This window comes from Lepisma saccharinum, chromosome 22 (assembly GCF_977018435.1).
Source record: "Lepisma saccharinum chromosome 22, izLepSacc3.1, whole genome shotgun sequence".
Lineage (NCBI taxonomy): Eukaryota > Metazoa > Arthropoda > Insecta > Zygentoma > Lepismatidae > Lepisma > Lepisma saccharinum.
This window is the reverse complement of record NC_139250.1, coordinates 1,116,094-1,131,152: the sequence shown is the minus strand read 5'-3', so window position 1 is coordinate 1,131,152 and position 15,059 is coordinate 1,116,094. Positions and strand designations below refer to the sequence as shown.

General features: G+C 40.5%; 1 protein-coding gene across 3 annotated transcripts in view; it reads right to left on the bottom strand.

Annotated features, from left to right (window-relative positions):
• The window catches only part of p130CAS (Serine_rich_CAS and FAT-like_CAS_C domain-containing protein p130CAS), a 114,058-nt gene that overhangs the window by 73,731 nt on the left and 25,268 nt on the right, over positions 1-15,059 (bottom strand). For 2 of the 3 annotated variants that reach the window (XM_083143972.1, XM_083143974.1), the window contains exon 1: positions 5,702-5,985. The exons of the other annotated variant lie outside the window; for it this stretch is intronic. In XM_083143972.1, coding sequence (XP_083000098.1) covers positions 5,702-5,752 — 51 coding nt within the window. In that variant the 5' untranslated portion in view covers positions 5,753-5,985. Of the gene's footprint in view, positions 1-5,701; positions 5,986-15,059 lie in introns of those variants that run through there. 3 annotated transcript variants of the gene reach the window in all.

Genomic DNA, 15,059 nt, shown 5'->3' with positions numbered 1-15,059 from the left:
TTTTTCTCCCTTTGAAATTGGAAATTTCCCTCCCAAGCGACGGAGGAGGTCGATGTCTTATTTGCACAACATGCATCAGTCGCAAAAACTGGAACAGCCGGAGTCTGCTTTCGTGCTGAGAAAACCAGCCATTGGTAGAACCAGTTTAGGGACGTTGTCTAATAGCTCCTACGTGTTGTTTGGCTACAGGTTGCTTGACATACTCCCACACTGCGTTGTGCTTTCCCCTCTGCGATTACCAATCCGTCAGATCACACCACCTTCGAGGAGCAATGTTCTTCTAAACAGGAAGTGTTTAGTGCCCCTTGCTTAGTTGCATTTCAGACTTATTTGTTTTTTAGATTCCTGTTCCTGGGGAACATAAATTAAGAGTATTTGAAAATAAAATCCTTAGAAAAATATTTGACCCAAAAGGGTTGAGGAGACAGATGAACGGAGAAGGTTACATAATTTAGAACTGCATACTATGCATTCATGTCAGGATATTAATTAGAATAATTAAATCAAGAAGACTTAGGTAAGCAGGGCATGTGACGAATGGGAGAGGAAAAAAGAGTTTACAGGATTCTTGTTGGGAAACCTGATGGTAAGAGGCCTGTAGGAAGGCCAAGACGAAGATGGAGGGACAACGTTCAGATGGGAGGATGGAAAAGATTGGATTGATCTTGCCCAGGATAGGGACAGATGGAAGGTTTGCGTTGCTGCAGGCTTAAGCCTTCGGGTTTAAGAAGGCTAGAGAGTTAGTGGTTAGATTCCCGTTCTTCCCATAATTCACGCTCTAGGTACACCACGTAGTAGAGGTTTTGGTGTGTTCTTATTTCAGTGCACATTATATGCGTACTGCACAGAGAAACATCAGTGGGTGACGGTTACACAAGAATCGCCCGGAAGTGAAGATCTGCGATACCCACATAACACTCGCATGACCCACGAAATGCCTTTCCCTTTGCCAATCTCTGCATGGGACACGCATACGTAATGCGTTTCCCCAAGAGACTCGCCTACATACACAGGTTGCGTGACATTTCGCTCCAGCGATATCGATTTCTCATTCTCTGCACAAACATGGCAGTAATATACATAGAAGACGGAGCTTCCAGCCTTTCTAGGGTGTGAGGAAAGAGGAACGGCTTTAGAGCGTTTTCAGTTTCATAAATATCCTTGGTCATCTTTCAGGACCAAGGCGTACAGAGGGATGAAGCGTTCCGTCGGTATTGTCATCTGGTGTTCGAGACCGCAGTCCACTACTTCTTATAGCCATCGTAGCGATTAGCAAAACGTGGCAGAAAAGAGACGTACAAAAATCACAATTGAGTAGCTTCCAAAATTGTCCTCACGATGCTCGCTGAAAACCGAAATTTTGGAGTTCACATTGGGGATTAAACCCGGGACCTCTCGCAGCAAAGACAGGAGCGTTAACTGTTCGCTAGGCGGGAGGTCATTACATGTGTTATTATGGATTCGTATGGTTCATACTATATTACATATTTCCTTGGTCACATAGTAAGAAATGGATTTACTGTTTCATAAGATTTGTCAAGAATTTTCGATGTACAGAGTGTCAGGTGGTTTTAGGGGCGTAAAAATAAACTGCCAAAATGACTTCAAATACAGTATTTTAAAATTTTATGTCGATATCTAATAAAACTGGTGAGTATGGGAACTGGAAGGATGTGGTAAAATCAAATAGCTAGGGACATTGAATTTTCGCGATGAGCGAAATCGCGAAATGTGAAAAAAAAAGATGCAATTTTGAACATTCTGCACGTAACTACACCCCCAATGATGAAATATGCACGAGTTTCATTCGCGAAGTAATGCGAAATGTGTGCTTTTCCACGAAATGAACGCTTTTTTCCCGAAATAACCGGGAAATATCATCAAATTAAGTAGAAAACACGCAAAAACTGGCAATCGAGGTTGTGCGCGCAAACTGTCGATTTATAACGAAATGTTTGCTTAAAGTTTCCTACCACTTGCAGCTGAAGAACGTTTTATCTTCGATCACATCAGGAAGAAGCTGCAAATTGGGATTTCCCATGCACATAATCTCAGTTCGAAAACTTCGCTCCCTGTCAAGCTGCATTCCTTTCTTCCCCCGAATGTCTACTCAACTTCCAGTTGCATTGAACCTGCTAGCTGTAGCAGCGATAAGATTAGTCTGTTCCCGCACATCAAGGGAGACAATGGTGTCATTTGTGTTCAGTCATGAATGAATTTTGTTTATCATCATGTGATTTTCAACATGTGTTTGTGTATGTGCAGTAGTGATTATTTTATTTGTTGGACAGCAAGGATATCCTTTAAATACATACAATGAATAAATCGCTTGAGATATGCAATTTAGAAATGAAGTTATTTTGTGTTGATGTCTTCTTTTTGGTTGGACAGCTAAGTACTTGTGTATGTGTACAGTACATAAAAATGAAGTAGTTTATCAATTTATAGCTCTTTTGTATGTTGTTTCCTCTCATAATGAAAAAGTGTGTGCCAATTTTTATTTTTTTCCACCGCTGGTATATACCGCTGATCTAACATTTTATTTACCGCTCTCCTCAGTTTTTATTTACCATAAATTTGTCTCCCTACAATAGCGAACGGATATACACCATAATATGTTGCAATTGTATGTAATGAATTAAAAAACAAGATGCGACGATATGCAAAATATATAAAAATATAGACTGTTTCGAGGTTTTTGGATCAGTCGCGGATAAACGCTTCCAGTTGTCGGCCGCCGAGTTCTTTTGTGCTCAGTAACGGGCTATTTTATCGTCTTAATTAACGATTTATTGTTCATTTTATGTCTCTGGGTGAAGGGGGGAGTCAACACCCCCGCCCTTCGCTTTGTCCGCCCACGTCTGGGATGAAATTCTCGTGCACACACGACTCCCACGCGTCTTGTGACGGAAAATTTGTTCCGATGCTTGTGTGCATGCGTGTTGGGGACAATGAGGCTATGGAAGCGTGAAAACGACAGGCTCTTTCGCAACTGTGCCACGGCCGACAAGTAGGAAGAAAGTTGTCTCCGGTGGAACGGAATATAGGACGGCGTTGCCCTCCCCTTCCGCCACACAATGCGCCACGAAGGAGCATTATTATGCTGAGTAAAAGGGGCGTTCCAGGTTCAAGGATGTGCGAGCGTTGTGTCCTTCCGTGCTCATCCTTCGACGAAGGTCAAGGACGTTTTTCTTCCTTCCTCTCCCGTCAAGGTAGAAGAACCTTGAGGTACCACGGACTTTAGTGCGCTAACATTCCGACCCTTACGTAAAAATTATGTATCCTTGCTGACTTGACTTTACTTCGGGTATTTTTATCTCCACTGATCTGCCAGCATGTTTGTAGCGCTCATCTGGAAGCATTGCTTCATTGAGTTGGTGTTTTAAGTCCACTTTATGCACAGTATGGCTAATCGGGACTGGGCCTACTGTTTGAAGTGGGATCCGAACCACTATGTGCCTCCACCGGGAATCGAACCCGGGACCTGGAAGCAGTGCCGTGCCCAAGGTGGGGGTTGAAGTAAAAAAAAAAAAAAGGGTCTGTATTCTTTAAAAAACAATAACATCAAAGTCAGGAAAATATGGCGAAATGAGGACTGACTACTAAAGAAGCATACGTATACCCTAAGTCTTCTAAGTATCACCAGTTCGGTATCTTTGACACAACCCCAGAGGAAGCCGACCGGAACCGTATCTGGTTTCGAGCCACCACCTATTTTTCGGCAAAGATCAGTTGTCGCTTTTGCGTGCAGTGTTTATACATCCATTCATTCACTGCGACGTTTTACTCCCATGGTCTTTATATTATATATATATATATATATATATATATATATATATATATATATATATATATATATATAAAAATAGCACAGCACCATAACACAACCTAGCAAAGATAAAGAATCGCAACGTCGCGTTCAAAAACCTCTACAAAAACTGAATTAGCAACATCTCATTTAGTCCACGTGGAGTTGACGAGAGCTGTCATTTCTTGGACGGACGCTATTGGTTGGAAAAGGTTTCAGGGGAGGATTTACTGGACTCCACGTGGACCTGATATATGATTGTAAAGGGGAAAACCGACCTTTCGGAACTTTCTTTGAAGTAAAGTGAGGTTGCTTTGGGGACCAGCACTTTAACATCCTCCCTTCAAAAATTCTGGGCACGCCACTGCCTGGAAGAAGTGGAGCTAGTCTGGAGCTGGAATTGGGCCGTTTTCGAAAATTCCTCTCCATTCGAGGAATCGCGACGATATTGGCAATTCTGACAATTACATCTACACAGAGATCCTTCTAGACTGTAGAGTAATCCCGTAAATCTCCATGCCGTTTGTTTTTGTTGTCTAATAAATTCGCAATAGTATATCAGCTACGAAAACTTATTTTCCATCACAGATATCGCAGTGACTATTCCAACATCTCCCAATTTTCCTCAACACCCAGTGAAATGTTTCACACAGGCCCAATTTATTGTCATCTTGGCTCTAAACATTCCCTAGCACCCTCTCGCTCCTCCTTGCGTGGTCGAACGCATTTCATAGTCTCCTCGCGATCTCCCTTCCGCAGATAACAGGTTCGAGTCCTGGACTGTGCGAGTGTCTCCTCATCAATTTGATCCACTACCATTCACCCTCATCGTCACGATCAGCTGATAAAGGCACACAACCGAAGTGAAATACAAACGATCGTCATTTAATGAATATCAATTGGCAGATATTATTATTAGTAGCAGACTCAGAGAAGTTGGGGGCAAACCTACCCTGCACTTCTCCTTATTTGCCCATGTCTGAAATGCAATCAATTTTCGCTCACCATGGGCGTAACTTAGGGTAGGGAGGTCCATGATGCTCTTCACTACTCTAAGAGGAATCCCCAATTTATAGCTTGACCAATATAATAATGCCCCTGTGGCGCTGTAGTCGCAGAGCTCACAGGCGCGAGACGAGAAAACAAATGACTGTGTACACTTTAGTCCGCTGGTTTGTAGGGGTGGGCATTGCTATCTTGGTTAATGTGTATGAATTTTTTAGCCACTCTACTAGTCTCGTCTACAATGAAGAATCTGAAAGAATCGCTGTGTTGTTTCATAGGTGAGGTCTGCTTCGGTGCATGGTCATGGGAAACTTCAATAGTTTTCCTATTTTACGTCGCTTTTGTGTGTCTAAGCTCATCGCGGCGATAAGGATGAATGATGATTATGTGGAAATAATAGAGACTCGCACCTAATTTCTTGGTAGGACGGCTGTTTTTATACAAATGTTCGTGATCTTAACTACACATAAGCCAGATAATGAATACGTTTTTTTTATCTGTTCATGCTATAATAATAACAATAATTATTATTCATTTACTTATTATTTTAATCTGATTAACATATTCATTATAAACGTTATTACTATTATTGCATGTGAGACACGTGACTCGGACCCCCTCAAATACGACTATAGATGCGTGCCTGACTCGCACCCCTATCCAGGCTGGGATTCGAACTCGTAACCTTCGGTGGTGATGATTCCCCTTGTTAACCTAACCTCATCTAATGATGATGAATTCCATGCTTTCACTGCCTTTCTCTCTCTAAAAAAACAGACTCTGTGTAAAATAAACATTCACATATGGCCAAGACACCCCGAAATGCCGTCTGGTTCTCGGTTAACATTCCAAAGCCTTTCTCTTTCCTTCTTCACTCCGAATCCTTACCTGCGGAGTCACAAACACAGCCGATCCGCTGGGCTCCTGCTGAGGCATCATTATCTTCGAAATGTGACGTCACACAGGTAAACACCGGCTGCTGCAGATGGACCAGACGCTCAGAGCGCCATCTCCGCTTTTCTCTCGGCGCTCGCACGAAAGATCTCGCGTGACGTAACGTTTCTGAACTTCACACGACAATGTTGATGAACAAATATGCACAGAGCTTGCTGCAAACTTGTCACAAACACCGCATCACAGCGCCATCCTCGAGATTCACTTCCAACGCCAACACCGACTGAACTGAATGTGAAATGAGAATTTTATCGGCACGGCACTCCTCCCTTCTGCCTTCATCAGTGTTGCCAACTTCCGGCACCGAAAATTCCCTTTGTCATATGAAAAAAAAACCTTTCTTAATTGCGGTGATGTCGCGTGACCATAAGGTGTGGGTGATGAGAGAGTTTCATTCCCTATTGGCTAATCCTCCCTAAACAATCGTCGGAAATGTGGAAAGATGGCCACACTTTCCACATCATAAATATTAATCATATAACACCATGACAATCCACAGAATACCCCCTCCCCCCAAAGGAAAGGCAAGTTTTTTTTTTCAGCACGATGGGCAAGCAAGTAATTAATTTATTCCATCCCCCTAAACATTAATAATGCGGCCCGCTAAAAAAAAATGGACTACTTCATTTTGAAATTATCACATCCTGCGAAATTTCGCACCATTCTTGTAATATCGATCCCTTATAATATATAACAATTTGCTATGGCTGGATTGAAATCATACGTGTGAAATTTATAATTTGAGACAAACTTTCAGTTTTCAAGGAGGGGGCATACCTCCATCTTGCTTCGTACTTGGGCTATTTCATGGGCAGCATTGCGGATTTAATATTTCCTTATGAACGCTGTTCCGAGATGTAAACTAAAAAACACAGGTGGGGCAGGGGGCATTGCCCTGAACGTTGGACGGAAATCAATTTAAAGGGGGAGGGGGCAAACATTGAAGAAAGAAAAAAGACAAGGCTAGCAGAATGAGAATCTAAGAGAAGCAGGACAAAAGGAGACTCAAGATGAAAGATGAAAGACGGGTAAATCTGCACCATGTCATGAAGGTACATAGTGGTAAGAAACTTCTCGATCTTGACCAAAGCGGTAGGTGTGATCAGCATCGCGCTCGGGTCGCTTTTACCTCCGCCTCCTCGTGGCCGGTTTGCCCCAGGAAGTTGGGTAATCCCCGCAGTCATTTTATGCAGAAACATTGTCAGAAGAAATCGGAAATCGAAGCAGGGTCTCGCAGTCACGTTCAACCAGCTTGACCACTGGCGTACCCAGATGGGGACTGATGGGGTTACAGCCCTCACCGAAATTTTGAGGAAATGAACATTTTCAAATAAAAGCACTGAAGAACTCGGGGAAAACAAGAGTGGTAAATGCAAACCCCCTAAAATTACCCTCAATTGCCATTTCTGGGAGCGGACAGTTCTAAATGTACGAAATATCTTATTGTGTTGCCAGGATCGCCAACTTTTGAAAAACACTGAGTTCTTACAAGTCAAAAAATCTCATAAATCCTCCCGTCTATGTGTCATGATATTAATGCACATCCTTACTTGTTTAAATATGTTATTTGCTGATTTCAATAAGCAAATAAGAAATATAATAATAATAAAAATCATTATGACACGACAAATTATTGAGTGGGCTCGTGCCTCACGGGTCCACATGAGTTAAAGCCACTTGAAGCAGCTATGTACAGTGGGATCCATGAGTATTACCGTGCAAATTGTCCATCACCATGTTCGTGCACTTTATTTGACCCAATAAGATCTTCAAGATTTAATAGAAAACTCATAAAAAGGTTTTGACAACTTCTGCATCAGCATACATAAAAATCCATCACTTAAAAACACATAGGATGCAGGAGAAAAATTAATGAAAATAGTCATGGACAATTTGCACGGTAATACTCATGGATCCCACTGTACTATGTATCTATACAATACCACCCTCTCCCGAAAAAATATCCTGCGTACGCCAGTGAACTTCACCAATGCAGCTTTCGAACAACTGCGACAAATTCTCCATCATTTCGTTGTTCACCTCTCGACAGTAGAGACTGGGTCATCCACGTGCTACCGTTCTGTCAGATCTGTATGAGACGCAAGAGAACGAGTGTTTGAAACCATACGCTTTTTAAAATAAGAAAAACCTCTTCGAAATGGAGAAATTGTTAATCACTTATGCACAGAAAATATTATCCATCAATGGTCTTGCCAGCAATCTTTCGATTGGGAGCAGTATTTCCCTTTTCCCATTCAAATTCCCCTTCACGTGCGAAAATTTTCCCGCGAGTAGTAACACTGACTATGATTAGATAACCTGCGCATGCGCTCATCCAAAGTGGGGCTCGTGAGGAGCGCGCTCCCTTCCTTGTATCGCTGTTGCAGCAGCATTCGTGTTCGCGGAATACGGTGCGTGTCTTCAGCTAAGAATTTCTTATCTTCTCTTTTTCTTTTTTTTTGTGGATGGTTTCTGATCCTGTAATTTTTTTGTGTGCAGAATGCAATGTCTCCATTCGTAGTGTAACAAGTTATCCTTGCTGTCATTTCTTTATTTACTTTAATAATGTTTTTGTAATGCACAACATTGTTTATTCAATGCGATAATTTTTTGAACTCTCTTTTCTTATCACACACAGTGTGGTATTTGAAAAGGTTCCCATGGGGACAATTCTACCAACTACTCTTGAAGCACGAGGATCGTATGTTGTAATCAGTGGCGCAGGAACGGGGGGTACAGGGGTACATTGTACCCCCGCAAATTTTTGAAGGGGGGTACTGTACCCCCCTAAATCCGTAAATCGAGTTGTACCCCCTGTACCCCCCTTTGGTAATTTGACAGCAGACGGAAGGTGCTACTGTTAAAATTACCTATTATCAATTCGCCCAATAAAAAATGTATTATTGTTTATAAATTTTAAGCATTATAGTCCTTACCACAGAAATTCAAAACATTTAATTGTAAACTTATTCTACTACATTGTGCTTGCTACTAGTTAGTTCATTGACCTAAGTTCTTGGAAACCTCTTTAAGGAGATGAAAATTGTTTAAATTGTGTGTGGAAGGATGGAATCAGATTGACTGTCAGACAATTACGCTGCAGACGATTGCTGCTTTGCGTAAGGGGGGGGGGGGGTACACATTTCTAAAGCAGTGGTCGCGTCGATTCGAAGATAAGGTACAAATCTTCATCAGAAGAGTATATGACTGACCCCATTTTCTTTTGAATATTTATAATGGAATTTTCCGAAAGGGAACATTTACACGAACGAGACGAGACACGACAGACCAACTGGGGGGGGGGGGGAGGGTGTTACAATACACTCATGCACCTCACCCATATTTTTCATAAATTTGTAAGAGGGTGTTGGGAAAACTATACTTAAACCTATATATTAAGATATATATATATATTTTAAAAAATAGAGTGCCGATTAGCCTATCTGAGAATGAGGTGAATTTGGAATAAATTTTCATAACTTCAGAGTGGAAACCGAAAGAAAAATAAGCACAAACAAGAACGAGAAGGACCTCACCACACAGGAGACGAGATGAGGCTGTGACAATTCTCGACTCATCGCATCGCGATATCATTCCTAGGTGAAATGAAATCTTTCCTAGACATTTAAACAGGGTGCAATTTGCGATTTTATCAGAGGGGGGACTATTTTTTACCTATGTATTAGGTATTCTTATAATTGGACATAAATTGCTTAAAATCTAATTGTGATATCGAATGCAACATAAACACAACGCCATTTTATGTTAAACTCTAAAGTCAAATTGTAGGACATTACATTAGTCAGATGAATGCACGAGATAAATGAGACTCACTGCAGGTTCTATTGGTAGATTTTGGATTGGATTTACAAGGTATCTGGGAGTACGATGGGAATATTTGATTGATTGATTTGATTTATTTTACTTCGCATTTTGCCACTTTTGGCTAATCGCGAAGATGAGGATGAGTGATGATGATATGATTAAATTGATGGACACTCAAAAATAACACCCATGAGCAGGCCAGGATTCGAACCTGGGACCTCAGGCGTCATAGCGCGCTATGCTAACCTATCTTTTTTTAATATTTTTTTAAAAAAGGAAATACCCTCTACACGGAGGTATCCCCCACCATTCACTCTTTTTCTCACTTTTACACTTTTCAATTCTTACATTTTCTTTGTTTCTTATCAACTGGACGAACACAAATACCCATGCCTTACCCGGGACTCGAACCCAGAACCCCTGGCGTTGTAGCGCGCTCTGCTAACCACTTCGCCACGGAGGTCGACAACCCCTCCGCCACGGAGTACGGCGAGGTGGGAATGTGTTTTGGATTTTCTTTGTAGATGCGAAAATCTTTAACTGTGACGCGCACATGCTTCTGCTTACATTAAAGTTTACATTTTCACATGAACGAGAAATTGACATGTCATCCTAAAACACACGCATGTATCTGCATTTAATACCACTACATACGAAAATAAATCTTGGCCGGCTCTTCACATTGTCCACCAAAAATTGAAAAGAAAGAATAAACTTTTGAGTGTTTGGCTTTCCTTGCTACTTCTGAGAGCTGAAGAATTTCGGTTTTGTAAATGTACCGAATGATACGTATTACTTTCAGTACTTGAAGAGCGTCATTAGGTACAGCTAATTATATTACAAATAAATGATTTGTCAAATTTTTCACAAATATTTCAAAGTTAGACTTCTTGCGAGTTGATTGGGAACCATCTGAACTCATTTTTTCTTTTTTAATACAACACCCTATAGATGTCTGAGAAAATACCAAATACATGGCTTCTAAAAGGCATTGGATGTGGTACACATCTGCCATAAATTGTTTAGATATTTTTATGCGTAGCTATGGGACTTTTAAAATGAGAATGAACGGAACTGAAGTGGAACTCTATATAATGTAGTTTCTATATCCAGTGGGTGGGAGATGATTATTCCTGGTTGGGGTGGCTCAAGATCCCCCTCACTCCTGATTTTCCGTTCAGACCCACCGGAGCAGCCAGTGTTGTCACATCGGATTGGCAGAAAAGAGCTAAATCCCGCCTAAATAGGAATACAATTTCTGCGAAGCAAATAGAGGCAGAGCCAAGGCTGGATTGAACTACAACTGAGACCAGTTAGGTAATGGACGAAAGTATAGTTCCTTTGTGTGATTCGTGATTTGGACAAACCTTGCTCCAAAATACTAAGTTGGCAACAGTAGCACGTACAGCTGGGCTTCACTTCCACGAAGGAGCGGAGATCTGCCGTCTGCTCAGTGCTCACCACACAAACGTCAAACTGACCCGAGAAAAGTGTGGTTCTCCTTCTTCCCCTTCGCACCTTATTGCAAAGAAACAGAGACAGATGAAGAATTGACAAGGGTCTATCACCATTCATTGGATTTTCGTGGTAACTGTCTCATGAGTGGTAGTTCTTTCTAGGAGTGTTTGTGGCTAAATCACTGTGCTGATTGCAAGACAAGAACGAAATGAACAAATATCTAGCTCCAATAAATGTTTTCTTTACCGAAAGGGGGGGGGGGGGTTGTAATAACGTCTAGCAGGCATAAATGTCGTACTGATAGCCGGTAACACTTTTTAAAAAGTCACGCCACGCCACTGGCCTTATATGTTTCAGAATTGTTATCTGATTTTAAAATCTGTTTTTTTTTGTTTTTTTAAAAAACTTAAATTCTAACAAAAACAATTAAAAATATTTATGCATATTTTGCATTAAATAACAGGACATTCGTGTGTGCTGTTCTAAAAGAGAATATTTCTCATGGCTTCACATTATACCTAGGTATCAAGGACGTTTTTGTGGGGGTCCAGGGGGTCCGGACCCCTTCCCCCCAAAAGACTTACCAAGTAGTAAAAGTAATTTATCAAAATATAATTGTTTAGCATTTGTTATACTCAATTTCCATCAATGCCAATACCATGCTTGAACAGCGTAACAATTAAAAGTTAGGGTGCGGCAGAAATATCTCCCGAATTTCATTTGTGAATAACAAAGCAACGATAGATGTTATGCAAAACTTTATTGCACAGTTGGAAAGAACAAGGTTTACCATTTTATTGCACATTTGCAAAGAACAAAATGTTCCAATTATTTTTTACAAAATTGCCACAAGTCACCATTTTGGGTGACATAGTTGACTTTGTTTTAAAATGATATCGTTCAAATGCCGATCTGCACGGTGTACGCATTTCTGAAGTCTCGCCCTGAAGTTCTGCATTACCCTCCTAGTTATGTCTGGTCGGTATTGCCGCTCTTTCCTGTCTGATACCATCTTTCAGATCATTGGCTGTTCTCGGCCTTCCTTGGTAAACTTTAGCCTGCAGGTACTCCCACAGAAAGAAGTCGCAGGGTGCGAGCTCGGGGGAACGAGTTGGCAATGGAAGGTGACTTCGAAGTGAGATCAGACGCCCTGGAAACATTTCACGTAGCACGTTCATCGATACGCGTGCTGTGGCACCATCCTGTTGGAACCACACAGCCAATTTGCCACGTTCGTTCGATTGCGGCTGCAGGAAGTTGCGTAACATCCATACATAACAGTCAGACGTTACATTAACTGCATGCTGTCTTCCTCAAAAAAGTAGGGGCGTTCATGGAGTTGTCTCGGTACATATGGGAAACAAAATGGTAATTCTTGTTCTTTCCAACTGTGAAATAAAATTTTGCATAACATCTGTCGTTGCTTTGTTATTCACGAATGAAATCCGGGAGTTATTTCTGCTGCACCCTGTATACTCGATGGTTTTATCCGCTGAACTTATTAGAAGGCAAGGAATTTGTCTCATACGGCTTTGAAGGATTCCAAAGATTTATGCACACTACTAATGATAATATCCATAAAATATTAATCAGGAACTTTACTTTTCGTTAATTGGATCTAACTCCTTTTTTTTGTTATTCAATAAATATTCAATTATTTTTCTATCTGACATTAAATTCCTTGCCAGGGCAGTTGTTTTGTGCAAATCTTGGCGATCTTAACTACACGTAAGCTAGATAATGAATACTTGCTGTTATATTTCTATTCTTTTACTATATTTTACCTATTCATGTAATAATAACAATACAATATTAATTAATGTACATATTTAATAAATTAATATATTAATTTAATTAAATATAATTATCCTAATTATTATTATTGCGACACTTGATTGGACATATATATATATGGGAGGCTGAATTTTGTACCCCCCCAAATGAAAAACGTTCCTGCGCCACTGGTTGTAATATATGGATGTCGATATATATATATATATATATATATATATATATATATATATATATATATATATATATATATATATATATATTCCAATATTCGGTTGAAATCTATGACTCACTTTCAACCAAATGGTAATTTGTACAGCTAGGATTTTTATGACCTAAAAATCACTAAAATATGCAAAATAAAATATGCTCTTATGACCTAAAATTTTATAAAATATGCACTACTTTTAGTTCACTTTCTGGGCCCTGAGTTGCAATGCCCAATGAATACTAAATACTTTCTGTAAATTTTCAAATAAAAATGAAAAAGACTTTGCTGCAATCAAAAAAATAAACTCGAATGAACAAGGGAGCAAGAACGAATCCACTTTGAAAATGACTGTATATTTCTTGAAAAAGCGAAAGTATGCTGAATATGACCGAAAATTCATCACAATATGCTGTATCACGTAGAAATGGCCAAATATGCCAAAATATGCAGCACCTTAATTCAATTAGTTTCTTCATAATGTGAATTTCTATAAATTTAGGGAACACATCACACTTACTAAAAAAAAAAAAATATGCTAACTGAAAATCCTAGCGCTAGTAATTTGTATGTTATATAAAATGTGCAGTTTCAGAACACAAAAGGTTTAATGGATTAAGAGTGCATCATAGTATCATAAAAATGTCGAAATGATCGTGATATACGTATCATGGTGAGGTTCACTATATACCCTTGTACCCTTCCAGGTTGAAGACTGTACCGTCCCGAACGTAACTGAAGAAACGTTACGGACAAGGGCAGTGGCGAACGGTATTCGGCAGGTGAGTAGCGTATGATGTGGCTGTGATGTGTTCAAGAATTTCGTTAAAGGATTGATAATCATAAAAGGAGTTTCGTTGTCAATGCCCTACTTTTCGCCTTTTCAAGAATCTACATATCCCCCTGAAACCCGACTCCAAGTTCTCTACCGCACCTCCTGGGAACATTCCACTGGAGCTGTTTGGAAGAATGTCGGTCTAAGACGGTCAATTTTCGCTCCCATTCAACTACCGCTACATAGTTTACAGTAATTAATGCAACCGTAATGAATCAGAATATTCTTCTTTAAACTCGAAAGTTTTTTTCTTGTATTCAATGCTGTATTGTGGAGCCGATATATACAAGACTCGCGCACTTTCGACGTGGCCTGTGGCCACGTCTCGTGCGCTCGCCGACGTGGTTCGCTTATTTGGAAAGTTTTGAACGTAAATTTATTTGTGTATGCGCTGTAATATGTACAAATAATCAAAATATTATTGGTTTCTTTCTTAATAATAAGCTGGGTAAGTAATAACAGTTTCAGGATAGTTAGTTAGATGTTTTATGTAAACGAATTCAATAGCGACACTAAATTGGAAAAGTAACATTTTACTTCTGTAGTCAGTTTTACATTTTTAAACATAATTGAAATAAAGAAATGTTTTCCTTCATTCTTCGCAAATTTCTATCTCTCCTCTGCAATGAATTCTGATGCTCACATTTTAAAATTCGAAAACTCTAATACTGTGCACAAAGTGGACCTAAAACACCAAATCAATCAATCAATCGAAAACTCTAGCATAATTCCCTTGCAGTAGCATTCGGGGTGAAAATAAACTTTCTTTAAGTTCCCTAGCAACAAGCACGGCAAGCTCTAAGGAATTGCATGTCATTATACCCCCTAAACATTTAGTTGAAACAAGCACGATGCAGATATTTACGCATTGTAAAGTGTTCCCCTGTGCTTAGCACCACGCCATGAAGGCGTATAGGGGGTGTGGAGGTAACGCCCCACACTTTCTTGATCCGGTCGTGAGTGGGGGTGATGTGATCAGCATCACGCCCCTGACCGCCTTTACCCCCCAGGGTTTCCCCCAGGTACCCATGTTATTCGACGCTGGGTGGGCGCCGGGGCCGCTTCCATCGTTAGAAAAGTTCCCGGATTTGAACCGGCCGGGGATCGAACCCGGGACCTTGAGCATGGTAGTCAGACGCGTTACCGACTGAGCCACCGCGGCCACTATACCCCCT